Source organism: Chironomus tepperi, unplaced genomic scaffold (assembly GCF_022539635.2).
Source record: "Chironomus tepperi strain 1889 unplaced genomic scaffold, CSIRO-AGI_Ctep_v1 contig_93, whole genome shotgun sequence".
Classification (NCBI taxonomy): domain Eukaryota; kingdom Metazoa; phylum Arthropoda; class Insecta; order Diptera; family Chironomidae; genus Chironomus; species Chironomus tepperi.
Window position 1 is genome coordinate 1,323,981 of NW_027226215.1, and position 18,580 is coordinate 1,342,560.

The following is an 18,580-nucleotide window of genomic DNA, read 5'->3' on the forward strand; positions in this document are numbered from 1 at the left end:
AAAACTATTTGCTCAATAAATATGTAAAGTAAAAAGTTTTTTTTTTCGTTTGTATTATTTGAAAATTACATATTCGACTGTTTGATGTATAATGTGTTGCCCAAAAGGTTAATGGCATGTGTGCGATATTGTTTAATAATATTATTTGCTTCTTTAATTCTGAATCACTTTAGAACCTCCAAGCAACAGAAGTAAAAAAAAAATTCAAATTTTAATTAGCCGTTGGAAGAAAAGACTGTTCAAATATCCACGATGATGATGATGTAGGTGTGCGAAATAAAATACGCAATACGATAAATTAAAAATCATCACCTAATGCGGAATTTAAAATACGCCAAGCAAGAGTTTCTTGACCTACACACAAAAAAAAAGATAATATTTAAATGCTAAAAAGCATCACGCGTGAAAAGACATTTTAGAGACAATGAGTTTCTTGTCAAAAAAAAAGAGAATTTTTCCAACAGAACTGATGACTCAAAAGTAAAAAAAAGTAAAACAGACAAGAAAAAAAGGTTGTAAAAATAGAACAATTTCGCTACATTTCGTAATTTTTTTTCAATGATTTTTCCGCGGATTATAAATATAGATCAAATGTGTATATATACATAGATAGCCCCCCTAATGTGAGGATGTATATGTGCGTAGAGAAATGAATAAAAAAGAAGAGAGAAGAAAATCTTAAAAACAGTTTCACTTTCACTCATCCGTCTGGATTTGTCTTGTTGTTCTACATCTATTGCGTGAATGTCTACATAATATATGCCATAGGCCTACACATGTTGGCGAACTTAAAGGTATACTTACGCGTAAAAATAATAATAATAAGTTGTAGGACGGGGCGATGAAAATGAAATAAAAGAAGACATAAGGAGGAAAATAGTGAGAATATGTAGAAAATAAAAGAAAGGAGAAGCGAAAGCGAAAATAGAAAAGAAAGAATAATAATCAGACGGCCTCGAAACTATATAAAGTTTATGTTTAGAAGAGAAAATAGAGAAGAAAAAGAATGTGAAGAAAGATTTTTTTTTTGCGAAAGCTGATGGGTTTAAGTACTTTAACTGTATATAATGTGTGTTGTTATTATAGACACACACAGTCAGTCAGTCAGTCAGTTAGGTATATAGAAACAGCTGACGACTGAATGGAAAATTAGGCAATATCAAAATGATTTGATATTCAATTGAAAAATATTTATTATGTCTTGACATTGAAAATTCAGACACTTGGGTTGAATATATTTAAAAACTGACTGTGATTATATTCATCCTCATCCTCCGCGATTGCTGTTCGATTCGCACATCGTGATGACATCAGCGATGTCAGCTACAAAAATTATTCACTACTCGGACTTTTAAATTTAAAGTTCCGATTTAATTTTTCATTTGAATTTCTATCCAAAAAAAAAGGCAGAAATTAAAGGCACAAAAAATTCAAAATTTGTTCTATTAAAAGTTCACAAACCTAGAAAGAATGTCCAACATGACTTTCAAGTCACCTTACTGTTATACTGCTTAACATAAAGGAATACATTTTCATAAAGTTCACATTGTCAGTCGACGCAAACACATGATTAATCAGATGTTATAATTAATTTCCTTCTTCATATTAATTCATAGCTCACCCTATGATCTATCCGATATTGTATGTGCGAATATGCGAACAAAATTGACTTGAATTAAATATAATATTAATTCTTATTGTGTTATTGAATTATCTCACGCAGTTATACCTCACAAAAATGTGAATTCGATTCATGGATGGAATCATGAAATATACAATTTGATATTTCCTCATGTGCGAGATCATCAGAGAGCAGATTTAATGATAAATGTGCGTAGTTTTCCCAAATGAGCCTCTTGAGATGAACATTTCTGATTCACGGAATCAATAATCATTCATATTCTACTTTAAATTGATGATTTTACAGCATTAAAGAGATTTATCTGATTGAAATACAGCTTAACCTATTAAAATTCAGTGAAAAATGATGAGAGTTCAAAAATAACGTATTTTTGAGATTTGAAACTTTTTGAACTTTAACAGTTTGAAGTTGAAAGTTTGAAATATTATTTACAAAAGTATTTATCGTCAAATTAGTGAATTAAAGTAGATTTAAGTGTATTAAAAAGCAAAATCGCCTAATTAAGATCAGTAAAAACGTGTTGCAATACAAGTAAGCTTAGAAAAGTCTCGAAAAACCAAAATTTCATGAAATTATCACATCCAGTTAACTTAAATCCGCTAAAAAGAGCAAGGTGATGTTGTGTAAACTTTACAGATCAGAGTGTAAAAGCAATAAAAAGAAAACTTATTGGATGGAACAAATCAGTTCTTATTTTATATTCTCCTTTATTGACTCGACTGTATGTATTACTCACATAAATTGTTTTTGATTATTATATAAATATATTATATACACGAAGTAATAATCTTTTTTCATCACTGACTGACTGTACATCTCAAGAAAAAGAAAAACACATGAAGGCGATTTAATTTTTAAATGTCGTCGCATGAGGAAAAAAAATGAAAATGAAAGAAAAGTGATTTTTGATATAACTACAGACAATTTACAATAAGAAGAGGAATTGAGAAAAAATTTCCTATTTAGATGATGAATAAGAAAGCATGCACGATGTGGGAGAAATCATCAGCTGACGAAATTCTCATCTAAAAATGAAAATTTTTTTTCATTTTTAAAACCAAGCAATTAAAGTTCAGGAAGACATGCACGTCGCTCAAAGAATTGTGTCACGCCAAATATATATTGATGAGACAATAGAACCACAAAAATTTACTCGCTTTCACCAAAAGAATCATTCTTATGCATGTTCGAATTTAAATCGCCATTGATTTTCGATCATAAAAATTCATTCATTTTATCTGTTTTTTTTTTTTTTTTTTTTGTGTGCCTCGTTCCTTTCCATTCACATTTTTTTTATGATTGTGCGAAACCACAAATGGTAAAATATTAACTTATGCATTTTTGATTATTGAAAAGAAGTGACTCTGCTGCTTGACCTGAGTTACACGTTTTTGTGCACGGCTATGTAGAACGAATTAGCGTTTAATGATCCATTCCCACGAGGATCAAGTCAAGAGACATAAATTTTTCAAATCCAATTTTGACATAACCTTTGCGAATCTTTTAGATAAGCTTAAAAATCCCCAAAAATCAATTTAGTTTTAAAAATAGCAAAAAGCGATGATCGAATCTATCCGACCAATCTCCTTTAACAAAACTAGTTGTTGCTAATTATATTTTTTGTTGTTTTGAGAATTCCGAGAATGTTTATGCTAAAGAAGAAGGAACAAAACGAAAGAAATAAAGAGCAGATTAGGCAGAGGTCTCTAAGTGGATAATTCGATAATTCCTAGATCAATCATCATGAAATTTACTTTTCATCTTTCTTCATTATGCACGAAATAATCCTTTTTTTTTGTTATTTGTTGCTTAACAACTCCCTCATCCTTCTTATTGCTCACTTTGCTTAGCATTCATAATATTTAATGAAGTCAGTACAAATATAAATTAGTTTGCTCCTTTGAATTATTAATCATATGATCAATATGGATGAAGGCATAACCTCATTATCGTAGTTACAATGTTGTTGAGCACTGCTAATTCAACATTTCATCGTCGTCTTTTTTTCGACATCGACAATCGTCTCACTTTTAATCATTAAATGCTTACACACGAACTGTTAACTTGATTTAAACGAAAAAAAAGCGTCGTTTTTCATGTGAAATGGTCATTTCATGTCTCGAAACAGGCACACACAGAAGAATTTTATGGATCTTGTTCATAAGAATGAAAAATTTTTATATTTATATATATTCGCATTAAATTTGAGAGATCGGCATGAAAGAAAGGAATGGGAGATTTGAGGAGAGCGGCACCTAAGGCCATATAACATTTCATGTTTGTTGATCGGTGCCTCTCTCTATACCCAACCGCACCATGAGAAATCATTAGAAAAATATTTCAAAAATAATATATAAAGTTTGCATGCACATATATGCTGTCTGGTGAACATTAAGGCAGACGATGAACAACTTTTTTATGTCACCGGATTATTATTGTTCCAAAAAAAAATTACAGTAATCAGCAGTAAAAAAAGACCATTCGCGAACTTTATATCCAGTCCAAATACCTCTCCTAATGCAATTAAGTCTGACTATAAAGATTCATAAAAAGAGATATCAATGATCATGAATTTATATTTCATCTAAATGGAATTCCAGTATATTATCAAAAATATATATCTAATTCATTAGCTCATCGGCTGCATTGACTGTTTATGAATATTCCCAAAAGAAGACTCCTTCTTAAATATCAAAATCATCTCACTTTTTTTGGCCGTATTATATATTTATGTATATTGCAATAAATTCGCATATTGAAGAAGATACAGGCGCAAAACAAAAAGAATATGAATCGTTTATTAAGTCGTTAATCGAAGTTTAGTGACCCGCATTTGTTTCCATTTCGTCAACATACACCAAAAAAAATAAATAATTTTTTTGATATCCGGTCGCCGAAAATCCTCCTTTGATATTTTTTTAGAGCATTTTTTGGCAATAAAGTGAGGTTATGTTGACGGTTTGGGTGGAGTGGGGGTAAAGGGATCTTGGGATCGGTTTGTTGATCTTCCTGGGATATCCTATCCTACATTATTCGGGTATGAAGGACAATCTTAGGTTACCCTACCTCACTCTATCCTAGGTATCATGGGTATCTATCCTGAGTATGCTAGATATCCCTTTCTGAGTTTGCTCGCTGTTAGGCTCTTCGTACTGAAAGAAGCTACTTGACTTAAGCTACCTATCTTCACTACTGATTGCAGTCCCTTAGACCCCTGTGGACGCTTCATGGGATACCTGAGTGGATCAGTCGGCGATTAGTCTAGTTACAATTTACCAAAGCAGGTAGAGCAGTTCAATTGAACTTCGAATATCTTCCAAATGAAGCCTTGTGTCTCTAACAAATGGAATCTATGCTGCTTGCCTTGAAATGCCAATTTTTCAACTAGACATACAGTCGACTAGTCAATGCCGTTTCTATTCAGAGCAATTATATATTTCAAGCATATAAAACTTGCTTTACAGCTAAAAACTGTTCCTTAACATCTAAACATTCCAGACAACTCAAAAAATGCGCCTCAACCTTCTAACTACAAGTCGCTAACTCATCCAGCAAATTTCATAAAGACACAAAAAATTATTGAGAAAATTGCAATTGAAAATAATTTTATTTTTGAGTAGCACCAGACTTTTTTTTTGATAACACCAGTATTGTGCCTGCGATCTCCCTCATTTCATCCAATTTGCATATAATTTTTTGTTTTCGTTTTGTCGTTCGACAATATTCGCAGCATGACTCCTCGATTGTGTTGATTCGGTGCATGTTCTCCTTATATGCTGTGTATGAATTAAGCTATTAAGACATGGAAAATTATTGTAAATTAAGTAATAAAATTTGCAAATCACACATAGTTAAAATATTTCTTGGAATTGGACCAAAAATAATCTAATCTCAATGAGACACCATCTTAAGTCAATCAAAAGGGATAAGCTAAATTTTATGATGAGATTTATCACATCTTCTTCTTTTGTGGCTCGAGCTTAAATCAAGTTGAAAGCCGCAAAATTATTTATGATGATTAGTCTCAATCTTCAATCTCATATCTAAGTGGATATATGTAGAAGAACAATGCGAATATTTTTGATTGTATTATGGTTATAAATGGCTCAATTTGATGGCTATTATTCAATTAATTAACGGTTCCTTGACATAGAATGTATGATAATGTGTAATACATTTTAACGGTTTTTTAGAATTCAAATTTTCAAACAATGATGCAGAAAAATTTTCAATTTTGCAAAAAGATGCAAAAAGATGCAAATTGTCAATGACTGAAAAATCATCAAAAATTCAATCCCAATAATATTTTCACACAGATATCCCTGAGTCATGACGCCACACAACATCCAGTACTCTCAAAAAAATACTATGTCCATTACTTGTTGTGCCATGTCGTGAGTACATTGTAGTAAAAAGGAATTGTATAAACATTATATATATTTTTATAGTAAAGAATAGACCAAGCAAAAAGGAAGAGAATGAGAAAGACCGACGTGTCTAGTCTGGCATTGATCGCGCACTTCCAATTGTCTTCTTTTTATTACTATTTATTTCTATTGTCAAAACGGAAGAAAGAAAGAAGTACGAAGAAGAAGAAGATTTTCTTTTTATAGTTGTTATGATTGAATTATGAAGGTTCAGAATTCATAGAATCATCATGATTGACGATTATGTCGCGAAATTCACGGTCTTCATTTACATTTTTATATGTCTGTGCGTAATTCTATTATAAGGAAAATAGTCAATGAGTTGAGCATGAATAAGAATATGAAAAAAGGTCTTTTAAATTTATATTTTCAGTTCTGCGCACAAACAAAGAACAAAGAAGAATATCAAGTCAGACTTGTCTGATCCATAGACATGGCAATGGCAATGTTCTTCACCCTAATTTCTATTTTAGCCTCATTAAGGACAACTATCTCATCCATATGTATGAGAAATAAAGTTTTTTTGATAAAAAAGAAGAGGAAGACATTCATATCAAAAGAGAACAGACATTGAGAGAAGTGATCATGCGTCGTATGCTTTTTTTGTTGCTGCTATTTTAATAGAAAGAGAAGAAAACATTTTTTTTTTCTTTGAAAAGCGAATGGAATGTTATAAAATAAAAAAAAAAGCTATCGCCATTTGATTCAAGGTCACATTCATAGACTCACTCATAGACCAGTGGTTGGTATGGATTAATAAAAGTCTTCTAATTTTCTTTCCACGTCAAGTCGTGGCGAGGGTTAGATAATGAATGTTGGGCAAATACTCGATCCTTAGAATGATTGAGGTTAGGAATGATTTTGATTTTGAGGTTAGGAATTATTTCAATTTTAAGGTTAAGATTTTAGTTTTGAGGTTAGGAATGACTTCAATTTTGAGGTTAGGATTGATTCTGATTTTAAGGTTAGAATTTAAAAATTTTTAAGGTTGGAATTTTAATTTTTGAGGTTAGAATTTCAATTTTTTAGGTTAGACTGGCTAATTACCAACAATCTGTAAAATGCCTCAACCTCACCAGCCAACCCGTCTAGATATTCTAGAAAAAATTATCATTTAAATTAAAGTTTGTTCTGTTAATCATTCCTTAATCACCATTGATGAATTTTGATTACCATCCAATATCAAATTTCACAAAGTGACCGGCTTTATCTTTTTCATAGCTTTATCGATTTCAAGTTAGACTAGCCATGAATCCAACTAACGATATTAAAGTTTTGCTAATTTAATTTTTTTTTTCATAAAGAATCCCAATGAGCTACAGCGATAATTTATTATTGCTACGTTTGAGAATCGAAATGAAATGAAAAAAAAAATCGAGTATGGGGATCAGGACAGGAAACGTTTATGATTATATATATTTTTGCTCTTCTCTAAACATAGTCGTTTGCTTAGATAGATAGATGAGCTATCAATTTATTATAACATCTCATAGACATTTTTATATTTTTTTCTTGATTGCCTGAAAATATACAAATTAGAATAAATAAATATGAAAAATTATGAAGCCTAGACCAGAGTGGTAGTCAGGTGGGAATTATGAGGTGTTTTGGGGGGTTTTGTATCTAAAAATCAAAAAGAAGTAAATATTTTTGTCGGAAGAAGGTGACTTGGTCTGAAAAAGCTGACCTGGGTGCCAAAAAGGCCAAGAGGGTGACCTGGTGCCAAAGAGGTAGCCTGGTGCCAAGAAAGTGACATGGTGCCAAGAAGGTGACATGGTGCCAAGACAGTGACCTGGTACCAAGAAGGTGACCTGATTCGTAGAAAACGACCTGGTCCGAAGTAGAGGACATCTTGCCCAGGCACTCCGGGGGTCTTTCCCCCTAATGCACCCCTTACAGCTAGACACACAATTTGTTAATAAGAATAGAAATATGCTAAGTATTAGATATCAAAAGAGGATCCTTCGCGACATATTCTTCTCATAAAATATCTCACTCGATCAATGAACTTCAAAAAAAATCAATAAAAACGAGTTTAATAAATTTTTGTTCTTCTACTTCCATCAAAAACTCGTCATATTACTGTTGACTGTTGTTGTAATAATAATAAATACAAAAGAAGAAGTTTAAATACAAACAATTTGAATGATAATGTTATCAACTTGGCAGAATGTATTTACATATAAAATAATTTGAAGTTCTGTTTCCGGTGTATATGTGATGTGATACGATGTGCGTCAAAGAAAATCCCTCTTTAACTCTCTCCCTCTCCAATTGCTTCTTATTAAAAAATTTCGACATAGCTCAGAGTACATGTACTTTTTTGGCTTATCAAATAAACATGACTGATGAAAATATGAGCAAATAATAAATCCATTCAAAGTGAATTTAAAACATTTTTTTGATAGGAAAAAGAAGAGTTGAGGTTCTTAGCGTGTGCTCAATAACATTGATTGGGAACTGCTGACTGATAGATGACTTATCATAGTTTAAACTAGGCATGAGTGACGGGCAATTGTTGGATGAATTATTTGCAAAAAGAAATGTATTTTAAATAGTCTTGTCTATTACACTGCGGGAAATTGTTTGATTTGGCAACTGACTACTAGCTTTTGAATAAATGACCGTTATTTTTTGAATTTGAAATTTCATTCTTTTTAACCGTCATTTAAGTTTTGAATTTTTGTATCAATTGTCAAATAATTCAAAAAAATTCTTTATTTTTATGGTTCAACGGTCATTTCAATTTTGAATTTTCGAATCAAATGTCGAAAAATTCGAAATTAATTTCGAATCGAATTTCGAAAAAAATCCAAAACTCAATTCCATTCTAAAACCACAAATTCTATCCAGAATATCCAAAAAAGAAATTTACGAGTTCATTCCACCATGAAAGTTCCACAAGATTCTTATTAGATAACTTATTGGCAAGCATGTCTCAAACTCATTAACTGTCTATCACCAAAAAGTCTCTCGATAAATGTTTCCTCTCAGTGTACATTTTATGATTATCTATGAAAGAGAACTTATTTTTAAAACTACATGAACAGAAACTGAAATATTTGCTGATTTATGATGATCGCACCTGGATGGAATATATATTTTTTTACAATGTTATGCTAATCGCACTTATTTCTTAAACATGTATATCGTTCATGTACGGAATTGCTATGAGGAGGGTCTTAACAAGAAAAAGGGAAGAAAAAAATATGTCGAAATTAGGTAACAGAAAGGAATAAGAAACTTCTTTTTACTTATGCAATTTAAACATTAGACACATAACTATTCATAAGCAGCACAAAAGGTGTAGAAAATAGGAATAACGGAAAGTATGTATATCGGCAAAAGAACAAAGAAGTGTTTGCGGAAATTAATACTACACTATATTGTTAGGATCTTACCTAGATCTTCAATCATGCATAATTCCTTGTAATTCATCTGCTTATGTAAATAAGATGCAATATAGGCAGAATAAAAGGAGAGAAATAAGCAAAACCTAATAATAATTCACACTTTATGTGCGGCTTTGTATACGAGAACTTTCTTTTCGTTGTGCAATAGCATTCAATGAACGTACAGGAAGTGAGGATCATTTGCCAGACGATTACAAATGAAGAGATGCAACAAATATCATTGTTAGCATCATAAAGCATCCCATACATGACCTGTTTACTTGGATCAGCGCTTTTTTTGTTAATGTTAATGAAGTGTTTTAACTGACTGCAACATTGTTGCTGACTAAATAGCAATCCTTTGTGTCTAATAATTAAATTAAAGTAAATTATTATTTAAATTTATGAAATTCCATAACAAGGGGCAAGCAACTATACATTTTTTTGAATTTTTCAAATTCTCAAATTTAAATTTACCGTTAAAAATGCGCTCAAATTGATGATCATGAACATCTACTCCGATAACTAATTCTTGTTTTCGCGAAAGGTTCATAATAATATTTCTCTATATTAATTTGCGGTTCTGGTTGATCTTTCTCGCAAGAGTCGAGGTCAATCATATAGAGGATAATGCCACAATTCGTGGAATTTGTTTTTTTTTTTGTTTCTTATTTTTCTTAATCAACCACAACAAAAGATTCCGAAATGATATTAATTCAATGATTTATTTTTCTTTTTGTATCTCATTACAGTTGTGTGAAGAACGTGAATGCCAGGAAGAGGTTCCAATTCTCGCAATCAATTATATGGATCGTGTGCTCAATAAATTGCCAATAAGCAAAAATAATTTACAGCTATTAGCGGCGACATGCACATTTCTTGCATCAAAACTACGTGAGCCATCAACACATGCACTACAGCCTGAGGTCTTGATATACTACACTGACAATAGCATTACCAAAAGAGACTTGATGGTAAGTTCTGCGTAAATTTTTTAATTTAAATTCCTTACTTTTTTTTTCAATTTTCGTCTAATAATGCAACAATGACAATGCACAATGGGATCTTTTGATGTTAAAAAAATTTAAATCGCCGCAGTGCTTAAAGTAAACAGTTTGTTTTTATGCTTTAGCCGCCACTGCTATATACATCCTTATGTCTCACATCGTGATGAGCATTGTTACAAATTTTTTCGGGGATCCGTGAGAAATTTTTATGTAAATATTACACATGTCCTTAACAAATCTAGCGATATCTTGAGATATTAAATTGAGCAGCACTGAAAAAAAAGACACGAAAATTAAATATTTGATTTCCCAGGAAATCTTTAAAGGACCAAACATTTACCTGTCTGGATATCACTCTTGTTTTCTTTATGCTTATTCAATTCTTCATCTTCTGGAACTCGAACGGAGAGTGAAAAATACCACTTTATTTTCTATTGTGTTATGCTGCCTGCTTTTGTGGTTTTTCTGCCCTTTTTTCCATTTAAAAAAGTTGAGAATCTATATATAGTATGAAGAATTTCGTGGATAAAATCAATAAAGGAGAAAAAAAAAAGTCCCGTTTTTCTCCACTGCTGACTTTGGTTGGACAGAGGTGAAAGAATGCCAACATCCAACTTCTTAAAATTGTTGTAATTGGACCATTAAACAATTGACGTTGACCGCAGACTGAATATTAAGATTTTTTTTCTTTCATGAATATTGAAAAATGTGGATTTTTGTTTGTGGGTGCAAAATATGGTCGACGGAAAGGCTATTAAAAGTTAACTGCCGTGACGCATTTTATTGCGGAACAAATTTTTTAACAGAATTTTTTTGAATTTTTAAATTAACGGTTTTTATGAATTTAAACTAGATTAGTTATAAATTCCAATGATCACTAGGATCAGGAAAAACCCACACAAAAAATTCTCCAGCGCATGCGTCAAAACGCATGTTAAAAATGCACAAACGGACCTTGAAGAATGTCTTTCTGTTCTTCAAGATGTGCAATAAAGATGGTCATAAATTTTGGCAAGAAAAGAATCTCTTTTTTTTTTGTTTCTCGAGGACACACCAACTGTGTGCATGCATAAAAATTGAAATAACAAGACAATGATTTTTAATTAACTTCCACTTGAAGAAGTCTCTCCCTCCCTCTCTCTTATGCCTTCTTTCTCATTTCTCATTCATGTGATCTTCTTTTGGACGAACTGCTGGCTTATCACATGGCTCTCAGGTTACCATCTTTTTTGTCTTCTTCATGCGTCTTTCACTGCTCCTCGTTCTTCTTCAAAAGTGAAGAGCACCACTAAAAAAAAAAAAAATCATTTATTCCTTTATTATTTTTCTCCTTCTTGTTTTCATGTGCTTTTCGTAATGTCACACATAGAGACAAGCAGCAGTGATATGTAATGTGTGCATGAAAAAAAGGAGAAACAAATGAAATAACAACAAAAGAAATTCCAAAAAAAAAAAAGCGTCCGAAAATGAAGAAATTCTTTTTGGCTGCATTTTTTTTTTGCCTTGAACACAGAATGGAATGGAAAGAAACAAACAATAAGGAGATTCTTAGAATTAGGGTTCCACCATTTATTCTTTATTATTTTTATTATTATTATCCCCACCCAAAATATCTCTTCACGTTTTTCATTTATTGTCTTTTAACGAGAAATTTCAGTAAGGATGTTTCCCAATGGTTGGAAAAATCTCCACACTGGACACGACTTCATTTGAATTGAATTCAGAGCAGAACAGAATTGATTAAAGATTTCTACATTATAATGCAAATTCTGATGTTCAAAAACAACAACAACAACATTTATTGGCAATATTGGCGCATCTTTTTGTCTTTGATTTATTCGACAATTGTTCCTTCTTGTTGTACCTCATTGCATAAATTCCTTTTCTTTTTCTCTTTTCTTCGGTTGTCAAATTTTTCATGTGAAAAATTTTCATTAAAAAATATATATATGTATCCATTTTGAGATGTTTATGTATGTTACCTCACAGTCACATCATGTGGAGATAACGAAATGAAAAGTGCCTCAATATATATATTTTCTCACTCGTTGTGGGAACGTTGATTCTCCCCTAATTCTTAATTCTGGTTTTTAAACAGCATTTTTCTTAATGATGAGTTCAGTTTTAGTGGCTGAGATGAGATTATTTGATCATAACTTTGAATTTAGAGTGTTTTGTGTAGTTTTAGATAGTGGGGAAGAAGCTTGCCACTTTTTTACAGCATTTGAGATCTTCTAAGCTTGAATAATTTTAACAAATTAAGAGAAAAACAAAAAATAAAATTCGAAGTGAGCGAAAAATTCGAAATTTGAACTTTGAAAATTTGAATTTAGAAAAGTCGTTTAAACAATATCAACATTGTTCAACAGAGCAAATAGTTCAAATTTTGATCTTCAATATTTTTCATAGCAAATTTGAATTCAAAAAAGTCGTTAAAACAATTTTCAACATTTAACCCTTTGAAAATGCGTTTCGTAACGCTCTTCAGCACTAAAATTCTCATCTCAAATTCCTGCTAAATAAAAATACTAATAACTAAGAAGAAATCTTGTTGTTCAACAAACATCTGAATAAATAACAGTCATATCTAAATGAATATATATGAAATTTATAAAATGCTGAGGATATACACGTTTTTATGTATCAGCTGATACACAAGACAGTGAAATAAAAATTCCTCTCAATGGAATTTAATTTAAGCAATTTTTCATAAAAAATAATAAATAAAATTAAGTTAAATTTACATATTACCAATATATGTGTGTAGTTCCACCTTATATTATTTCGTACATAAGATATTTCATAATTTTTCATTCATTTCGCATATTTGCACATATATAAACATGAAATATTTCTTTTCTGTTTCAGACTACAGGAAGATGATAATCATGATAAAATGCTCAAAGTGTAATGTTTTTATATATCTTTTTTTTTTATTCCTCTTATTTCGCCTTATCTTGATATTATTTTGGACTCCTCCATCTCACTCACTTGCTTCGTTCCTTGCTGCTTGCTATATTTTTTTCGGGAATTTGTTTTACATCCAGAAAATGTACATACTTGAATATATATAAGCAATATAAACATACACGAACGAGAAGAGATATTTTGAAGATTTTTATTTATGGTCATCGGTATCTTGTGAGGTGATAAAAAGGCAACAAATAAGAAGAGATTTAAATTACATGGAGGATTAAAAACACAAGGCATAACCGGAGAGTGAGGAGAAGAATATAATAATAAAATGCTGCTTATGATGATGATGTAAAATAAATTTTGTTCCAAATTAAATCTTGATTAAGTCAATTAAGATTGTTGAATTTATTGGAATAGCTTTCAATCTGACTAATGTCATTTATATACTTGGGACATTAATTTAATGGGTTCTCCTTCTTGTGCTCCTTTTGATTTCTTTAGAAATCCCGAAAAATGCTGACAAATTACTGAAACAAATTTTCTTCATAGGACATCAAAAATATTTGTTTTTTGTAAATATTTTGACTCTTTTTCGTTATCCTTTGCGACATTCGTGTGATCAATCAATTTAAATCTAGTTCTTTTCATCTTTTTGAATAGTTAAAGCTTAAATTCTGTCATTTTGGGTGATTTTTATACAATTTATAGTCATCACTTTTGAGTATTATAGTTTTGATGTTTTAAATTGACTGCAAAACATGCTTGCCATCTTTTTAAAGAGTATTTGACAGAAAAATCATACTTAAAATGGCTAATCATAGAGAAAATAAAGAAAAATTTTTCGAAGTGAGAAAAAAATTAGTTTTACAAAATTCAAATTTTCAAAAAACCGTTATCAGATTTGCAAAAACTCAACAAATTGATATTTGAATAAAACGTTGAAAATTCAAGACAGACAGCTTAAAAAGCTTTTAAACGTTGTTTAGTCTACCAACTGCGGCGATCATTGCTTTTAAAAAATTATCATCCCCTCAAATATTTCACTAGGTATTCAAATATTCTATGTAAAAATAAACATTTTCTTCTATTAAGCTATTTGCATAAGAAAAATATTGGCTTGTTATTATGATTAATTGATTTTCATGCCTTGAGTAAATGAAAGCAGTAAGAAGGCAAAGAAGAAGAAAGGGCATTCCAAAAAAAAAAGCAAAAAAATCAGACGGAATATGTGTATAAGTGATATAAAAATGTATACATATTTCATAAAAAAAACCATTCATAATCAGCCGAACAAATTGTGAATAACAGTGGAGAGAGAAATAATTTCGGTGCTGATAAAAGAGCAAATATTTAGTTCTTTTGAAATCTTTTCATACCATATACATTTGAATTCATAAATGCATACATTTATTGCAAAATGAAGCGAGGATTTATGAATGGAATTTTTGAATTCATTCAGCATTACTTTTTTTTCTTTATTATTTGCTTGATAATTACTGAAAACAATGCACATTTGCGATACAGTCGATGAATAACGACAATTTTTTTTAACAATGAATTGTTGCAAATATTGAAATGAAGAATAATTTATGAACGGGGTAATAAAAATAATCGAGTTCAGGAATTTTAAAAGCTTCTAAGAAATTTCAGTTACGTAACGGAATTGCTCAAAGTTTAACGGTTTTTTCAAATTCAAAATTGTTTGATTCAACTCTTGAAACATTCAAATTTGAGCAAATCTAACGGAAATTTTTCAAAATATTCATTCAATCCAGTCAAAATGCATCCAATAATTCCAATTTCCTCTCGATTCGTCAGCTAAAAATTAAGAATGAACACATTCAATTGACCAAACCTAATTTTTCTTTATTAATGAATCAAACGAATATTGCACTTGAGCGAGGCAGTAAGCAAAGAAAAATTCATCGTTTGTGGTCCTTTAAATGAAGTTAAAAAAAAAAAAATTCCTTCTCATCCTCTTGAATTCATTAATATTTTTCTTTCCTTTCCGATCCATTGAATAGTGGTTCTCGAAAGCATATACAATAACTGAAGCAAATATCGGCATTAAGTGAAAGAACAGAATGAAATTTCATTTTTCTGGCTATTTTGGAGGAGTTTTTCCTCTTTCTTATTTTTTCTGGTTGATTATCAATCAGATTTTTGGTTTTTTTGTAATATATATTTTTGCATGTTCATGGATGGTGTTTGAGAGGCACATCTTGCAAGAATATCTTAAGTTATCTGCATTTATTTCATTCTCCATCCATTCGCATTACTTTTTTCATTCTTAATACAGATCAAGAATGATGTTTACTTGGTATAAATAATTTAATTTATTGCATTAAATTTAATTTCTTCATTAAGGATAATTTTTTCCATTTCGTTCTTCTGTTCGAGTTGAGGGGTGTGGACTCGAAGTGATCACAATTTTGATGATTTCTAACAAAGTTGCTCAATATTTCTCATTTTTGAGTCCTTTTGATTTAAAGTTGCTCAAAATTGCTTAGATTTACTCAATTGTTGCTCAGATTTGCTTAGTTGTTGCTCAAATTAGCTCAATTGTTGCTCAAATTGGCTCAATTGTTGCTCAAATTTGCTCAGGTTTAGAATTGCTAAACCATTGCTCAGATTTGCTCAGTTGTTGCTCATTTTTTGCTAAATTTCGTTCATATTTGTTTAGATATTGCTCAATTATTGCTTATATTTTCTCAGTTGTTGCTCAATTATTGCTAAGTTTCATTCATTTTTGCTTAGTTACTGCTTATGTGTTGCTCAATATCCTCAGTATTGCTCATTTCCAATCAAATTTACCGCTTTTATCCTCAATTCTACCAAGTTAATTAAAAATTACATCCCACAATCAACTGAGACTTAATCCCTCACATCAAGTGCGGATCTCTGCCTTTAACAATAATACAAATTCATTCTCATATATATTTTTGGGTGTGAGATGCCATGTAGCAAGAGAGCCAAAAGAAGATGAAATTGAGGCGTATTTCATGGAATTGTGCAGGTATCTTTTAATATCCACAAAAGCAATCAATCAACAGCTTGTTTATTAATGATTTCTTAAGTACTTTCATTTTTGCGGATTTTCATATTCATGCTCTGTTGTGCTCCTTAGAAAAATATTGACAGAAGTTTGTTATTTGGTCCATTAATCTTGTTTATTTCGCATTATAATTTTATTTAGAATCTGATAAATTAATTCTACGTCAGGATGAGTTTAAAGAAGGAGTGTGAAGTTATTTTCTGGCAATTTACAAAATCATCAGCATTTCCTTACACAATTGAATTAGATTTTAAAATTACTGCACAGCTTTCGGTCCACGTATTACTTCCAAATTTACATTAATGCCAATTTATGAACAAGATTCTCTAAGATGATTCACCGACGTCAATTGACGTCCATTAAATTCGCTATTCATAATGCGTACGTAAATCAAGTAAATTTTTTAGTTCAAAAGCCACAAAAATTCTATCACATTTCCTGCCCATGTGAATGATTTCATTCACATATTTAAATCTCCTTTTTTATGACCTTCTTTATCAAACTGTATTTTTTATTGCCGAATACCTTATAAGCTCTCAGCTGCACTTATCATTCCTCTCGTTTTTATATTTCTCTATATGTGATGATTGTGTGTGTATTTAAGGCAAGCAAATACTTGATCATAAATTATCATAATTCATACAAATCTGAAATTTTGATTAAACATCAATTCTCGATCCTTTAAATCTCAATTTCTCATTTATTTATTTACAAACACAAGACTTTTTCTTTAAGAAATTCCCCCAAGTCGTATGAGCGAGTATGGAGAGAGTAAAATGTATGTCAATTTAATCAGCTGATTTGTCTGACCTTTTCACCACCGTCAAGACTTTATTTATTATGTTTTATTTCATCATCGCTACACAAAATATTTCATTCATAAGGAAAATAATGAATCAAAATCTCTCTTTTTTTTATTCAATAATTTCCTATATTTCGCGTGTACTTGTGACTTTTTTCTTCATGCCGACTTTAAGGCTATACAATATTAAAATATGACAAAATGTTAATCATTTAATATAGTGAATGAAGTTTTTCATTCACAATCAGTTTATATGAATGATGATGATGGAGCTTCTTTTTATAGTGCCTTTGCCTTTACTATTATTAGCTGGATCTTTTTGATGTTTGACTGATTGTTTTATCACTTTGATTTCGCTGAATGAATTTGCTGATTCATAAGGTTGACCCGAAGTGGTGAAGTTTATTGTTTGTAACTTGATGATTAGACTACTTTATAGACTGAAAATTGTTTTGAGAGGGTTTTGCCACTTTTTTCTGTCAGAATCAGTCTTGATATTGTTCAAAGGTTGCTTAAATTAAGAAATATTTGCAAAAAACTTTTCGAAGTGAGAAATTTTTTTTGCAATTTTCAAAAATTTTTGTTCAAATTTTTAAAAACCGTTAACTTTTTAACTGCCTAAATCCAGATAAAAGCGCTTCAACCTTATGTATTTCCAATGTATACACAATATTCACATTCTATTAAGATTTGACGTCGAACGATAGCGCCATATATAAGACACGCTTATTGACTTTTATTAGCTGATAATCATGCTAATCGCTATCACAATATTTCTTTGTTGCGCGAGTCGTTGCTATCTCGACATGTCGATGAGCTATATTTTAATTAAAATAATTCTGATTTCATGCAACATTGTTGCTTATAATCGATGCAGCATCTCGCTTTTAATTAATCTGAGACAAAACTTTTTGACAATTTTTTAGATTATTGTGCCTGAATAAGAAGTGCAAAAATGGTTTTGGCATTGAAATATAGAATAAAGAAATATTTATCAATTGATGGAGATCCGTTCCCACAACCCATCGATGAATAAACTTCATTAATCACAAATTCATCACAAAAGATCGAATACCTAGCAAAAAAAAGAAGAATCTTCGACCTGCAAAACTGTAATATAGCCATAAAACTAGATATAAATTTTCATACCTGAAAAATCCTTAGAAAAACAGAATATTTTTGTATACAAAGGCTGATTGTGATGGCGCTTATTAAACATGTACATTTATTCATCCATGCATCCACACACTTAAGTGAGAGGAGAGCACCGAAATAAATAGAGAATAATAAGAACATTTTTTTGTTCCCTTCTTCTCACGATAGGCCGTAGCGAAAGGCA

At 30.7% G+C, this 18,580-nt stretch overlaps 1 protein-coding gene across 1 annotated transcript in view; it reads left to right on the forward strand.

The window, feature by feature from the left end:
- CycD (cyclin D) overlaps nt 1-18,580 on the forward strand; it is a 74,545-nt gene that overhangs the window by 15,427 nt on the left and 40,538 nt on the right. Inside the window, exon 2 of the mRNA XM_070635733.1 lies at nt 10,214-10,435. Coding sequence (XP_070491834.1) covers nt 10,214-10,435 — 222 coding nt within the window. The remainder of the gene's footprint in view (nt 1-10,213; nt 10,436-18,580) is intronic.